Here is a 16,777-nt window from a genome sequence, read left to right as displayed (position 1 = left end):
TGATGCGCCAACCTCAGAGGAGAGTTGTGAAGTACTGACACCAGCAGGGGAATCTGATGTATCGACCTCAGAAAAGGTGCCTGCTGTACCGCCCTCAGAAGAGGTCTCCGTTTTATTGCTCCCAGGAGAGGAGTTTGATGTACCAACCTCAGAGGAGAGTTGTGAAGTACTGACCCCAGCAGGGGAATCTGATGTATCAACCTCAGACAAGGTGCCTGCTGTACCGCCCTCAGAAGAGGTCTCCGTTGTATTGCTCCCAGGAGAGGAGTTTGATGTACCAACCTCAGAGGAGAGGTGTGAAGTATCGACACCCAGAGGGGAGTTCGATTTACCAACCCCAAAAGAGAAGTCTGATGTTCCATTTCCAAGAGGAGAGCCCAATGAATCTATTCAAGCTGGGGATCCTCAATCGGTGAAGCCGGACCAGGAACCTGATTGTCTGATCTTCAATGGGGAATTGGAACAATTTCGGGACTTAATGCTTGAATTGCAGGTGCTTCCTCCAGGTCTTTCTCAACATGAAAAAATTATGTTCCTGCTTTTGGCATTTAAAGGAGAAGCTAAGTGATGGGCTGAACCCTACATTAGATCAAATGACTCCATTCTCCATGATCTTGATTTATTTGTCTGCGCTGTCCTTAGGAGGTTTGGGGTCCAGATATAGTGATTGCTGAACCTTCTGGAAGATCTACTTGTACCTAAAAAAAAAAAAAAAAAAAAAAGACTGTCCAAATCAAGGTCTGCTAAATAAGCCAGAAAGTCTCAACTTCCTCAGGAGTGTACTATCTCCTCATCGCCACAAGAGACTCGACCTATATATCTCCACTGTGGATGCTTGTTAACTTACCCAGGGATAGGATCTCCAATGAATTTGGAAAGGAGGAAGTCATTAGCTTCTCTATTGATGAAGTCTTCCATTCCCAATAGTAGGGGGATGGTTCTGCCTTTGGATGATGACTACGATCCAGTAGCAGCTGAAAGATTCTTGGAAGAACTTTCTACGCTTCCCGTGGTCAGTAATAACAATTTTATGATCCCCATTGCTAGGCCTAAGCAAATGGGGAAGAAGAAGAGAAATCGTAAAAGACATTGATCATTTTTTTCTCTATCCGGAGTCCACCCTCAAGGGGGAGTACTGTTAGGATTTGCGGTTAGCAAATCATCTTGGTGGCAATTCCCAGTCTTAGTTGTTACTGGGATTCTGCATCATGTCCTATCCTTGTTCTGGCTTTTTGCTGAAAGCTGGAAATCCTGTCTTGTCTGTGTCAATTCATTGCCTGTCATTCAGGTCTGTCTGTGTTTGTGTTGTTTCATGTGTTCACTAATTAACTAGCTCTCTCCTTGCAGAGCAGGTACGCACATGCCTTTTTATTAGGAATCACTCTCCAGGAATGGTCTCTGGGCCTGATTCAGAGCCGAACGATCTGACCAGAGCTTGCTCGCTCGCTTTTTGCGAGCGCCTCTGAATCAGGCCCAGTGTGCATACATTAACATTAAATAACATTTGCACAGTAATTTTTTCTTCTAGTACAAAATAATGTTTTAGACCAGTTTTTCCCAAACTTATTACTCAGTGCATGTTTTCCAGGTCTCCTCACAGAATCGCAAGTGAAATAATTAGCTCCGCATGTAGATGTTTTAAAATGTGTCAGCCAGTAAAGAAAACACCTGTGCTGCAACTAGGAAACGCAGGCGTGCCAGTGCATTTGAACGCCATTGCAGGGGGCATGCATAAATTAGCCACTGCGATGCCATACGCAGCCTGAGGCCTGATAACATGCGACGAGGTTAGCAATTCCTGAGTAAGGACAGAGCTTGTGCAAGTGTGCGTGAGGCTGCGATGGTACTCGATTGTACCGATGGTTTTGCAGTCTTACTAAACATTACAGATGTGTGTAAGGTAAGGTGGGCGTCCTAATGTTGTGCTGCAACGGCATAGCAATCACAGTGGATTAGCATATAATCGCAGTTGAACTGTGGGCCTGATTCAGACCCGGACGCTTTTCTTGCGTTCGCTCGCATTGAGCGATTTTTTGCTAACTGTGCATGCGTATAATTCGCAATGCGCATGCGTGAACCAGTCAGTGCGATGGGAAAGTGCTTGCCCGTAGCGGGTCCGCTATTTTGAGTGACAGATTGTGCCGTTTGTGGGTGGTAACAGGGGAAGGTGCTTGTGAACGGGGGTGTGGATGTACGAACGCAGGCATGCCCGACCGTCAGAACGGAGTTTAGTGAGTGTGCATAATTAGCACACGCAAATAACGTCCGGGTCTGAATCAGGTCCACAGTCTGATTGCGATGATATGCTAATCCATTACGATCGCTATGCCGTCGCGGCACGCCCACCTTACCTTACACAGATCCGTAATGTTTAGCAAGACTGCGAAACCATCAGTAACATCAAGTACCATCGCAGCCTCACACACACTTGCACAAGGTCAGACCTTACTCAGGAATTGCTAACCTTCCGGTAGGCAGTGAGTGCTCAATCTGCTTATGGCATCGCAGTGGATAATTTATGCACACCCCTGCAATGACGTTCAAACACCATATCATGCCTGCGTGACATCGACCACCCCCGTCACCTACCACAAACGGCACTTCCTGTCAATAATTCTGCAATGGGTCTGCGTAGTCACTGCGATCGCAGTCCCGATCGCAGAGGCCGGTCCACGCACGTGCACTGTGATGCATACATATGCGCAGAACGCACCAATCAGCCGATTGTATGCGTTATCGCAGTTGCAATCCTTGCTGAATCAGGCCCATAGCCAGCAAATGCTGGACAGCTTTATATCTACACTGCAATTTAGATTTGAGTTTGGACACGCCTTTCTCAAATCAATATCTCTCTGCACATGTTACATCTGTCCAACCTGCAGTGCAGGACGGTTTCACCAATGTGTAAAGTTACCGGCTATTTTTTATTTTACTCCTAACTCATAATCAGGCCGTTTTTTCTACAACACTTTTTGCAGCAATAGAAAATCTTGTTTAATCTTCATTTATCAAAGAAAAAAAAAAAATTATATATATATATATATATATATATATATATATACACAGTATCACCAGGTGGACTAAGTGATACTGAGCTTCCTGGTGATACTGGCCGGCTGTGATAAGAGTATCATCGTAACGCTTGTGTGAATCGGCATTGACGATTCATAGATGTACAGTGTAACTGGAAGCTTGGAATTAGGCCTTCAGTTCCACTTTCATTACATTAAAAAATGTAAAAAATAAATAGATTAAAAATATAAACAAATTTGTTTTTAATTAGAAAAAAAAATGTTTTATTTAATAAAGAATTTTGCATTGGCCCTTGGCAGCTACTGTATCACCATCCTGAGCTGGTGACAGTAGAGGTACTTGTATTACCGCTGCCCGGGTTAAAGATTCTACCCATGGGGAAGCCTTTTCCAGAGAACCACAGTGAAGGGAAAACATATGTTAAAGACTTTTCACAACTTGATAAATATGTCCTCTTGTGGTCAGAGACCCTTTTTTAGACACTTAACTGCCACCAGCCTGTTACATTTGGTAGCATAAGAGACATATGCCATTGTTTATGACACTCTGTGGCCACCAGTCATTGAAAACCATCATCCCCATGAATTAAGTTGAGAAACAATACGGCTAATGCAGCCTTCAACGCGAGTTGGCCGTACTCATCACTGAAACCGAACTGCCGCGACGTGTATACTTGGTTTTATAGCCAACATCATTCTCCGTGCATCTGCCCTATCCCTGGTGCAGTAGAAGATCTGCCATAATTCAGGCGTAATTATCTGTATGCACAATGCTGAAATAGACCACAATTCCAGTTACACGCCCCACTGCAATTAGCCTGCATGAGAACGCTCTGTGACAGTCCAGTTACGCCCCTTCAGTTGTACGAGTGTGACTCTGCATCGCCCATAGCTGCAAACACTTGGATCTAACGCATGTGAAGAGCAAAAACATTCAAGTTACACGCCGCAGATGGGCTTGAGTGAGACTCTGGTATCAGCCACAATGACTGTAGACAATTAGACAATGCTGCTCATATCCAAGGTAGCGCGCTTCTTCCTTTGGAATGCTGTGAAGCAGGTAGTCAGGGTCCATAACTTCTCAGCAAGAGTGATCCGGCGCAGTAAAAATATATTTTACCATACACCTTAAAAATGTTACAAGGAGTCACTTCACTCTGCAGAGAATAATGATGTAGCGTGACCACTGACTATAGGCCAACTTTAAGGTGTTGACCCTCAAAACTGTACTTGGGTATCATCCTCGTCCTACACAATCCAACTCAGGATGTAGTTTAAATCCCGGCTGTTGGGATGCCGGCGCTCAGAATGCCGACACTGGAATCCCGACACCAGTCAGAATCTCTGTGCCAGCATCCTGATGTTAAATAGTGTGGTTAAGGGGAGGTTCAGGGTTAGGCACTAGGGGAAGGGTTAAGTATAGGTTGCAGGGGGGAGGTTAGGTTTAGGCTGCAGGGGGGAGGTTAGGTTTAGGCTGCGGGGGGAGGTTAGGTTTAGGCCGCAGGGAGGAAGGATTAGGAGTTTGTCACTAGGAGTTTGTCACTAGGGGGAGGGTTAGGCTGGGGGGGAGGTTAGGTTTAGGCCGCAGGGAGGAAGGATTAGGGTTAGGAGTTTGTCACTAGGGGGAGGGTTAGGCTAGGGGGGGAGGTTACGTTTAGGCCGCAGGGAGGAAGGATTAGGGTTAGGAGTTTGTCACTAGGGGGAGGGTTAGGCTGGGGGGGGAGGTTAGGTTTAGGCCGCAGGGAGGAAGGATTAGGGTTAGGAGTTTGTCACTAGGGGGAGGGTTAGGGTTTGGCTGTGGGGAGGGAGGGTTAGGTTCAGGCTGCAGGGGGAGGTTAGGTTTAGGCTCTGGGGTAAGGTTAGGTTTAGGCCGCAGGAAGGAAGGATTAGGGTTAGGCACTGGGGGGAGGGTTAGGTTTAGGCATTGAGGGGGAGGGTTCGGCTTAGACACTAGGGGTGAAGGTTAGGTTTAAGCAGCGGGGAGGGAGGGTTAGGTTTAGGGATAGGATACTTACCGATAGGTGTCAGTATCCTAACCCAGTCGGGATGTCGGCGTCAGGATTCTGACCGCTGGGACCCGACAGACAGGCATCCCCTACCAAACCCTCACAGTAACTATATACCTTTCTAAATAGTCATTGTTCTAAAATCACCTGCATGTTCTTGCCTGTTTTTAACAATGAAACAGTCTGTGATATTGGTATGGAAACTTGTGCAATAAGCAACGCGAGATGTGACTTACAGCACCATAGTTACCTTGCAACTGTAAATTCTGACCTGTTTCTCTTCTCGAAATTAGTTTAAAACGGTCAAGGATCCAGATTGATAAAAGCAAAGTGATATTTTATTGTGTAATTTCTATAACCATTGGAAAAAAGAAAAAAAAGATTAAAGAAAATCCTGCAAAGCCGTTAAAAAAGTATTAGCCAATCAAGGAAACCGCAGTTTTCTTCATTTGGAATTCAAGTTCTTGGCTGTATTCTTTCCCTTTAAATTGTCCAGATGTCATTGGCTGTTTATTTTTTGTTTTTGTTTGTTTTTTTTAAATGCAGAGCCTCATGCAAATATAGCGCATGCTAGTGGAGGTGTTCGGAACTACAACAAGAACCTAAAAAGTATAAAGGTTAATGGTCCTCTTTTTTTTTTTTTTCTTTAGATATACAAAGATTATGTCAAAACGAAAAGAAAAAAAAAAATAAGAAAAAGGTAAAAGAAACGTAAAACAGCATCTCACGGTTACAAACTAAATTGTGCTATATAGTGGTATAAAAAAACAAAAACATCTTGGTAAGAATGGCACTGGATCTGTCCTAGGTCCTCTCATTCTGTGTACTGTAGAGAGGGTGGCCGGCCGGCTGCGAGAGCTGCTCTGGAACCCAAAGGCACCAGTGAGGAAGCAACTGAACTTATTCCTCTTATCAGCTTCCTTCATGCAGTCCAAATAGTGAAGGACTTTTATAACTCCATTAGCTCGCTGGATAAATCTTCCTGCTCCAGATGTTGGGGCTTGGAGTAACCCCCTGGGCCATGTGAACGTTCCCCATTAACACTGGCAGAGTCCACAGTCCTGCTTAAGACTCCTCTTCCCCTGTAGAAACACTCAGTCGCATTGCTACTGGCACATGGTCTGTAAGTCCGGCTAGTTGTGTGATAAAACTGTATTCTTCAACGTCCTAAAAAAAAAAGAAAGACAAATACATTACACCTTTAGGAAGTAACTAGGCAAGAAACACACTAGGCAAAAGCAAAATTGATATTTCAGTCATCATTCATTGTATAGAAATTTAAAGGAAAATGTACATATTATGCTAAAGTCCCTAAACAACTGCCAAATAATGTCTCCACTGGAATTTTATGCGCACACGCAGCGAATGGATTGCGATCGAGCTCACCATGAGGATTCACTTGCGGTCGATTGACAGGAAAAGACCTTTTGAGGGTGGCTACGAGGAGTTTTGGCCAAAATGCGGGTGTGATGGGGCTGTTTCCTGGTCGTGTACTAGCCAGTGTCTGCGATCGCACACGCAGAGAACAAAGCCCCAGCGTCTCAGTTACTGAGGCCATTCTGAGTGGCCGTAGACTCAGTCGAGGATTCAATGGTTTCCAGATCTGCATCCAATGCTACGTTTGTGTACGCAGTTGCGGGCAGCTGAGAGGGCTCCGGTGGGCGTCTCAGTACAAATTCCGCCGGCTGATGCGTTAGCATCACATACATACAGACACACATTTTATATATACCAGGTCTATTCTTTATTTAGAAAAATGTGAACATAGCGTCAATTATTGTATTTAGTAACACTAGTAACAAGTGTTGGTATCAACTTGTATAGACTCGTCAGACAAAGAGCGCTATCCACACCTTGGTATCTAATGACCGTGGACTATCTGTTGCTGACAGAGCGAATTATCCCTCACACCAGCCGGCTGGCGGTAAGCAATAGTGCTCTGTACAAGTGGGGGAGAACTGACTGTGGCTGATTATACTGATAGACGAACCCTGCTACTTGTATTAAAACAGATTGTCCTCTACTACAATACGCCAAAGATTAAAGTCTTTATTACCGTATGAACTGATTTATATTAATCACGAGGATAAAATGTTCTAAGTGGAAACAACTACACTTGTTAAAGATCTGAGCCAAAATATATTAATACTCCCGCCTGTATGAGAGAAAGGACGGATTCTTTGTTTCCACTATCTGATCAGTGCTGTGTGGAGCTGGAGCAGACATGGCGATTTAAATAACTAACCAATTTTTTCGCAAGAGACACCCACTGCAGGGGTGAATTTCTTCTGGTTTTTGTATATATATAAGCCAACTCACATTTTTTACCAGATTGGTTTTATTTTTTTGTGTGTCTATATTAATTTTATGTACTTTTAATTTCCATGTAATTATATTGTATATATATGTGTATTTATACATATGATGTTAATAAATTGTCATATTTCTGGTTAAAGTAGCGGTCTTTGTCTGACGAGTCTATACAAGTTGATACCAACACTTGTTACTAGTGTTACTAAATACAATAATTGACGCTATGTTCAGATTTTTCTACATTTCGTATTAGGTGGGAATCACAGATATATTCCTTATTAGGAGCAGCTATTGTGTATTACTTTGCATTGATTTCAAACTGTCAGCCATCATCACCAATTGTGAGCGCCTGAAAGTTATATAGTTCGTATATTTACAAACTATATTAATCTCTATTCTTTATTTACTTAATGACAGCAGTGCACTTGTTGCAGAGATAATAAACATACTATTGCTGCCATTTATCATGGAACCCTAGCCTAGGCAGCTGACTGACACTCAGACTGCCGATAATTGCCTGCCAGTCTGGATGCATCTGAGCATATGTGCCTCTGGTTGTCCTCAAATCGTGAAATCTCTGTTATCACCATCCTGAGATGGGATACCGATAAGAAGATTACTTTTACTCAGTACTTGTACCACAGCTCACCTTCTTTATACTTTTGGGTATATTTACAAAGGTTCGATTTTGATTTTAGTGTGATTTCACATTCGATTTTCATTCAATTTTCATTTAATTTTCATTTAATTTTGCATTTGGAGATTTACTAAAGGCAAAATCGAATGTCATATCGAACATAGGCCCTCATTCAGAGCCGTACGCTCTGAGCAGAGCGCACACTCTGAATGAGGGCCGTCCTCCATAATTATGGAGCGTCCTCCTGGACGCTCGCATAGCTGTGGGTCACCACCCACAGCCTATACGAGCATGCAGTTTGATGGCCGCGATGGTATTGACCATCGCGACCATCGCCACTGCAAGCCGGAGCCTGCGGTTGAGTTTTTGGCTCTATCAGAGTGATGTCAGTGGGCCGGCTTCTGACGGTAGGCGTTCCCTTGGGAACGCCCCCGTCAGGGAGGCACGCCCACCAAAGGGGGCGTGCTGTCAATCAACATCGACAGTACGCCCCCTTTGATCAGACACAACGAGCGAAGGAAATTCCTTCGCTCGTCGTGTCTGGCGCATGCGCACGATGGAGCTCCCGCCGTCGTGCGCATGTGCAGTGCACAACATCGACCCACTTGCGAGCGGACAGCCGCTTGCGAGTGGGTCTGAATCAGGCCCATAAAACCGAATTTCACTCAAATCCCACTCAAAATTAAACATCGGAAAAACATTGGTACTTTTACATAGACCAACACACAAATCCCTTATTTACTATTATTCGATTTGATATCGAACCCAAAATCAAACTTCAAATCCCCAAATGAATAGACCTGCTTTATGCTTTCGATTTTAGCATAAGCTGGTCGTATTGACACAGATACATACATACATCAGTTAGAAAGAGTTAAAGTAAAAAAAAAATTTAGTAAATGTGGGAAACGAACTTTGATAAATATACCCCTTTGTATTGGGAAGCTACCGCTGAAATGAAACCCATGGAAAGGTATCTTTGGGCTAGATTCAGAGATGGACGCAGAGTCGATGTTTATACAAGTGAGCGATGTTCTGCTACTGTGGGAAATGTCTCTTACTGAGCACACGCACACAGGTGCTATGCAGGTCGCAATAACCTACAGCACCAATAACACTCCAGAAGGGGTTTGCAACTTGCACTTGAGAGTTTGCAAAAAAGGCAACATGGGCGTGTTAAGGGAGAGCTAGAGGAGTGTTACGGATATGTCTGGGAGCACTGCTGCATTCTCAATCGCAAATCCAATGCTTCAGAGGCCATATTTAGTTGGATGTGAGATTAGCTAGAACAGAAATCGCTAATGGTGTGTCGATGTTGGAGTATTTAAAATCTCCATCGCAAATGCACAGACCACGCAGACAAGTTTGCGTCTCATCTCGCTCGTACACTACATCACACTGTCCATCACACAAGGGAAGGCTCAGATAAGCATATTCATGCAACCGCTATTGCTAAAGTGGCTGCAGCCATCTCCTCTCATTGCCCGATGTGCCGCCGTGGCTGCACAGCTATACAGGCGCGGCCAGCAGTAGTGGGCAGTGCAGTGGGAGGGGCCTCCTGGAACAGAGACACTGTGCTGAGCGTATGCACCACGCATAGTAGCTTATTATGTTTTTTGGGGGGAGGAGGCATGTCCACGCCTCCCGGATTTTGGTCACTCCCTCTCCCAGTACCTGAACCCATCAGAGCTCTCGATGGCCCTGAATGTACTACATCAGTTTCTCTCTATTCTGGTCCTTAGAGACGACTAGCTGCATGACTTTAAGATATTCATGTTTGGGCTGGGATAGTAGTTAATGTTTCCTCAATCAAAATTTTTTAATTATTTTTTTAACCATTACTTTCACCCAACCTGGATCACTGGGAAGCGTGCAGGTTGGTGATATGTCCAGCAAGTCCCGTGATGTTGGGCTGTGCTGGCGGAGGAAGGGGGGGGAGGCAGGACAGAGAAACAGCCGAGAGAGAGAAGAGGGATCTGAAAAGAGGTACACAGGACCTTATTCAGAGTCGGTCGCGAGCGCCGATGCGCTCGTCACCGACTCGATGGTTAGGCCTGCGCGTGCGCAGCGGCCACACTGCACATACGCAAGCCCCGGAACGACAGAGAAACTCTGTCGCTCCGGAGCTCGCTACCAAAGGGGCGGCTGTCGATGTTGATCGACAGCTGCCCCCGTTTGGTAGGCGGGCCGGGGGGGTAGTTTCCAAAACGGAGGCGTTACTTTACGAACGCTTAAGCTCCCTGGGGCTTACAAGTGCCCAGACCCAACCTTAGGGTCTGGTCGTAAGCCCCGATGGTCGCGATGGTGATGGTTTTTTGTTTGTTTTCCAAAGAGATCAAGACAACTTTTTTAAGAAATCTAATGTTCTAGCGATAGCTGAAAAGAGGATATTAGTGGATTTCAGCAACATTGATTTGATATAGATATCTGAGATATTAATAATAAATAAAGGACGAGTTAGCATGCTTACCACTTTCCAGTCCATACTGTTTCCATCTTCGGAATAGAGCATGTAATCGATCCTGCGCCCGCTGCCCTTTAACGGAACCTTCCTTCCCTTCTGGTTGGGACAATGGTTCTTGCTGGTGGGATATACCAGATATTCTTTTCTGCCCTCTTCATTTTCCATAACTCTGGAAGGGAAAATCAGATTTCATCTACAGTGAAATTTAGCAGTGTCTGCTGATAATGGACAGGCATAGTGAAGCTTTCCAACATAACAGAACCTTCATGCAGGAGCAGAAAATGGAATCTTCTTGGTCAAATTGCTCCCAACATGGTCAGGGTCACGTATAAAAAGGGTGGACACCCTGGTGACCTACAATCATAAGTAGAGTGGCTGCAAGAGGAAACATCGGTGATGTTTAAAGGCGGATAAGAGTTGGGCTAAGTTTGGAAGGAGCTTCACATAACAAAACGGGGTACATTCCCACATAACCCCCAAAAACTATCCTACCCAATGACATCCCCTTTATACAGTCCACACAAAACTATACATACAGTATGTTCTCTTTCTTCACTCACACTTCCCATTGACCCCAGGCCAACATTACTGTGTGATTGGATCATACAGCCCACCAAGAACCTCTGCAATCTGGATGCCCCACTATGTAATATGTACCTATCCTTGTGTATCAATGTCTATTTCCCTATAGATTGTAAGCTTGTGAGCAGGGCCCTCTTACCTCTCTGTCTGTCTGCTATTTCCCAGTTTTGTTTAATTAATGTTTTGTTCTCAATTGTACAGTGCAACGGAATATGCTGACACTATATAAGTAACTGATAATAAATACACATAAACTGCTAATGTTTCGCGTGCAATGTTGTCTAAGATGCTATGTATGTGGAGGTGTAAATGATGTGTGGGACAGGTATAAGGAGGTGTAAATGATGTGTGGGACAGGTATGTTGAGGTGAAAGTGATGTGGGACAGGTATAAGGAGGTGTAAATGATGTGTGGGACAGGTATAAGGAGGTGTAAATGATGTGTGGGACAGGTATGTTGAGGTGTGTGATGCGGGACAGGTATCTGGAGGTGTAAATGATATAGGACAGGTATGTTGAGGTGTAAGTGATGTGAGTCAGATATAAGGAGGTGTAAATGATGTGGGACAGGTATAAGGAGGTGTAAATGATGTGTGAGAGGTTTGCTGAGGTGTAAATTATGTGGGACAGGCATGTGAGGTGTAAATGATGTGGGAGAGGTATGTGGAGATGTAAATGATGTGGGACAGGTATGTGGAGATGTAAATGATGTGGGACAGGTATGTTGAGGTGTAAATGATGTGGGACAGGTATTTTGAGGTGTAAGTGATGCGGGACAGGTATGTGGAGATGTAAATGATGTGGGACAGGTATGTGGAGGTGTAAATTATATAAGACAGGTATGTGGAGGTGAAAATGATGTGGGACAGGTATGTGGAGATATAAATGATGTGGGACAGGTATGTGGAGGTGTAAATGATGTGCAACAGGTATGTGGAGGTGTAAATGATGTGCAACAGGTATGTGGAGGTGTAAATGATGTGGGACAGGTATGTTGAGGTGTAAATGATATGGGACAGGTATGGTGAGGTGTAAGTGCTGTGACACAGGTATGGTGAGGTGTAAATGATGTTGGACAGGTATGAGGAGGTGCAAATGATGTGGGACAGGTATGGTGAGGTGTAAGTGATGTGACACAGGTATGTTGAGGAGTAAATGATGTTGGACAGGTATGAGGAGGTGTAAATGATGTAGAACAGGTATGTGGAGGTGTAAATGATGTGGGACAGGTATGTTGAGGTCTAAGTGATGCGGGACAGGTATGTTGAGGTGTAAATGATGTGGGACAGGTATGTGGAGGTATAAGTGATGTGGGACAGGTATGTTGAGGTGTAAGTGATGCGGGACAGGTATGTGGAAGTGTAAGTGATGTGGGACAGGTATGTGGAGGTTTAAATGATGTGGGACAGGTATGTGGAGGTGTAAATGATGTGATATAGGTATGTTGAGGTGTAAGTGATGTGATACAGGTATGTTGAGGTGTAAATGATGTAGGACAGGTATGTGGAGGTGTAAATTATGTGGGACAGGTATGTGGAGGTGTAAATGATGTAGAACAGGTATGTGGAGGTGTAAATGATGTGGGACAGGTATGTTGAGGTGTAAGTGATGTGGGACAGTTATGTTGAGGTGTAAATGATGTGGGACAGGTATGTGGAGGTATAAGTAATGTGGGACAGGTATGTGGAGGTGTAAGTGATGTGGGACAGGTATGAGGAGGTGTAAATGATGTGGGACAGGTATGAGGTGTAAGTGATGTGGGACAGGTATGTGGAGGTTTAAATTATGTGGGACAGGCATGTGAGGTGTAAATGATGTGGGACAGGTATGAGGAGGTGTAAATGATGTGGGACAGGTATGGTGAGGTGTAATTGATGTGACACAGGTATGTTGAGATGTAAATGATGTTGGACAGGTATGAGGAGGTGTAGATGATGTAGAACAGGTATGTGGAGGTGTAAATGATGTGGGACAGGTATGTTGAGGTGTAAGTGATGCGGGACAGGTATGTTGAGGTGTAAATGATGTGGGACAGGTATGTGGAGGTATAAGTAATGTGGGACAGGTATGTTGAGGTGTAAGTGATGTGGTACAGGTATGAGGAGGTGTAAATGATGTGGGACAGGTATGTGGAGGTTTAAATTATGTGGGACAGGTATGTGGAGGTGTAAATGATGTGATACAGGTATGTTGAAGTGTAAATGATGTGATACAGGTATGTTGAGGTGTAAATGATGTGGGACAGGTATGTTGAGGTGTAAATGATGTGGGACAGGTATGTTGAGGTGTAAATGATGTAGAACAGGTATGTGGAGGTGTAAATGATGTGGGATAGGTATGTTGAGGTGTAAGTGATGCGGGACAGGTATGTTGAGGTGTAAATGATGTGGGACAGGTATGTGGAGATGTAAATGATGTGGGACAGGTATGTTGAGGTGTAAGTAATGCGGGACAGGTATGAGGTGTAAATGATGTGGGACAGGTATGTGGAGGTTTAAATTATGTGGGACAGGTATGTGGAGGTGTAAATGATGTGATACAGGTATGTTGAAGTGTAAATGATGTAGAACAGGTATGTGGAGGTGTAAATGATGTGGGACAGGTATGTTGAGGTGTAAGTGATGCAGGACAGGTATGTTGAGGCGTAAATGATGTGGGACAGGTATGTGGAGGTATAAGTAATGTGGGACAGGTATGTTGAGGTGTAAGTGATGTGGGACAGGTATGAGGAGGTGTAAATGATGTGGGACAGGTATGAGGTGTAAATGATGTGGGACAGGTATGTGGAGGATTTAATTTATGTGGGACAGGTATGTGGAGGTGTAAATGATGTGATACAGGTATGTTGAAGTGTAAATGATGTGATACAGGTATGTTGAGGTGTAAATGATGTGGGACAGGTATGTTGAGGTGTAAATGATGTAGAACAGGTATGTGGAGGTGTAAATGATGTGGGATAGGTATGTTGAGGTGTAAGTGATGCGGGACAGGTATGTTGAGGTGTAAATGATGTGGGACAGGTATGTGGAGATGTAAATGATGTGGGACAGGTATGTTGAGGTGTAAGTGATGCGGGACAGGTATGAGGTGTAAATGATGTGGGACAGGTATGTGGAGGTTTAAATTATGTGGGACAGGTATGTGGAGGTGTAAATGATGTGATACAGGTATGTTGAAGTGTAAATGATGTAGAACAGGTATGTGGAGGTGTAAATGATGTGGGACAGGTATGTTGAGGTGTAAGTGATGCGGGACAGGTATGTTGAGGCGTAAATGATGTGGGACAGGTATGTGGAGGTATAAGTAATGTGGGACAGGTATGTTGAGGTGTAAGTGATGTGGGACAGGTATGAGGAGGTGTAAATGATGTGGGACAGGTATGAGGTGTAAATGATGTGGGACATGTATGTGGAGGTTTAAATTATGTGGGACAGGTATGTGGAGGTGTAAATGATGTGATACAGGTATGTTGAAGTGTAAATGATGTGATACAGGTATGTTGAGGTGTAAATGATGTGGGACAGGTATGTTGAGGTGTAAATGATGTGGGACAGGTATGTTGAGGTGTAAATGATGTAGAACAGGTATGTTGAGGTGTAAATGATGTGGGACAGGTATGTGGAGATGTAAATGATGTGGGACAGGTATGTTGAGGTGTAAGTGATGCGGGACAGGTATGAGGTGTAAATGATGTGGGACAGGTATGTGGAGGTTTAAATTATGTGGGACAGGTATGTGGAGGTGTAAATGATGTGATACAGGTATGTTGAAGTGTAAATGATGTAGAACAGGTATGTGGAGGTGTAAATGATGTGGGACAGGTATGTTGAGGTGTAAGTGATGCAGGACAGGTATGTTGAGGCGTAAATGATGTGGGACAGGTATGTGGAGGTATAAGTAATGTGGGACAGGTATGTTGAGGTGTAAGTGATGTGGGACAGGTATGAGGAGGTGTAAATGATGTGGGACAGGTATGAGGTGAAAATGATGTGGGACAGGTATGTGGAGGTTTAAATTATGTGGGACAGGTATGTGGAGGTGTAAATGATGTGATACAGGTATGTTGAAGTGTAAATGATGTGATACAGGTATGTTGAGGTGTAAATGATGTGGGACAGGTATGTTGAGGTGTAAATGATGTAGAACAGGTATGTGGAGGTGTAAATGATGTGGGATAGGTATGTTGAGGTGTAAGTGATGCGGGACAGGTATGTTGAGGTGTAAATGATGTGGGACAGGTATGTGGAGATGTAAATGATGTGGGACAGGTATGTGGAGATGTAAATGATGTGGGACAGGTATGTTGAGGTGTAAGTGATGCGGGACAGGTATGAGGTGTAAATGATGTGGGACAGGTATGTGGAGGTTTAAATTATGTGGGACAGGTATGTGGAGGTGTAAATGATGTGATACAGGTATGTTGAAGTGTAAATGATGTAGAACAGGTATGTGGAGGTGTAAATGATGTGGGACAGGTATGTTGAGGTGTAAGTGATGCGGGACAGGTATGTTGAGGCGTAAATGATGTGGGACAGGTATGTGGAGGTATAAGTAATGTGGGACAGGTATGTTGAGGTGTAAGTGATGTGGGACAGGTATGAGGAGGTGTAAATGATGTGGGACAGGTATGAGGTGTAAATGATGTGGGACATGTATGTGGAGGTTTAAATTATGTGGGACAGGTATGTGGAGGTGTAAATGATGTGATACAGGTATGTTGAAGTGTAAATGATGTGATACAGGTATGTTGAGGTGTAAATGATGTGGGACAGGTATGTTGAGGTGTAAATGATGTGGGACAGGTATGTTGAGGTGTAAATGATGTAGAACAGGTATGTTGAGGTGTAAATGATGTGGGACAGGTATGTGGAGATGTAAATGATGTGGGACAAGTATGTGGAGGTGTAAATTATGTGGGACAGGTATGTTGAGGTGTAAATTATGTGGGACAGGTATGTTGAGGTGTAAGTGATGTGATACAGGTATGTTGAGGTGTAAATGATGTAGAACAGGTATGTGGAGGTGTAAATGATGTGGGACAGGTATGTGGAGGTTTAAGTGATGTGGGACAGGTATGTTGAGGTGTAAGTGATGTGGGACAGGTATGAGGAGGTGTAAATGATGTGGGACAGGTATGTGGAGGTGTAAATGATGTGGGGACAGGTATGTGGAGGTGTAAGTGATGTGGGACAGGTATGAGGAGGTGTAAATGATGTGGACAGGTATGTGGAGGAGTAAATGATGGAGGACAGGTATGTGGAGGTGTAATTGATGTGGGACAGGTATGTGGAGGTGTAAATGATGTGGGACAGGTATGTGGAGGTTTAAATGATGTGGGACAGGTATGTTGAGGTGTAAATTATGTGGGACAGGTATCTGGAGGTGTAAATGATGTGGGATATGTATCTGGAGGTGTAAATTATGTGTGACAGGGTTGCTGAGGTGTAAATGATGTGGGACAGGTACGTGGAGGTGTGTTTCTATTAATGGGAGCTAAAAGCGTTTACTCTGAATTAAAAAAAACTTGTATAAAAACACTGCAAAATCATTATACGAAAAACACCTGCTTGCTATAATTTTTCCACTATTAAAAAGTGCAAAAAGCAACAATTTGACAGCCTTTAAGTACCCCAAGTGCTTGCCTTCTGGCCACCAACTATCTCAGTTGGAGTTCAGGATGGTTTCTCCACTTTTTCTTGCTCTTCTCCCACTTTGCTTTCTCTACAAAATTTGTGCAAGCTCGC

General features: G+C 44.1%; 1 protein-coding gene across 3 annotated transcripts in view; it reads right to left on the bottom strand.

Moving 5' to 3' along the window:
- Positions 1 to 5,358: 5,358 nt before the first annotated feature.
- SMPD3 (sphingomyelin phosphodiesterase 3) overlaps positions 5,359 to 16,777 on the bottom strand; it is a 203,076-nt gene continuing 191,657 nt past the window's right edge. For all 3 annotated transcript variants that reach the window (XM_088458332.1, XM_088458334.1, XM_088458333.1), the window contains 2 exons: positions 10,459 to 10,621; positions 5,359 to 6,205 (listed from right to left, as the gene is read on the bottom strand). In XM_088458332.1, the coding sequence (XP_088314458.1) occupies positions 6,104 to 6,205; positions 10,459 to 10,621 (265 nt within the window). In that variant the 3' untranslated portion in view covers positions 5,359 to 6,103. The remainder of the gene's footprint in view (positions 6,206 to 10,458; positions 10,622 to 16,777) is intronic.

This window comes from Taudactylus pleione, unplaced genomic scaffold, assembly GCF_031769625.1.
Source record: "Taudactylus pleione unplaced genomic scaffold, aTauple2 ptg000828l, whole genome shotgun sequence".
Lineage (NCBI taxonomy): Eukaryota > Metazoa > Chordata > Amphibia > Anura > Myobatrachidae > Taudactylus > Taudactylus pleione.
Note: the sequence above shows the minus strand (reverse complement) of the source record. Positions and strands in the feature narration are given on the sequence as shown.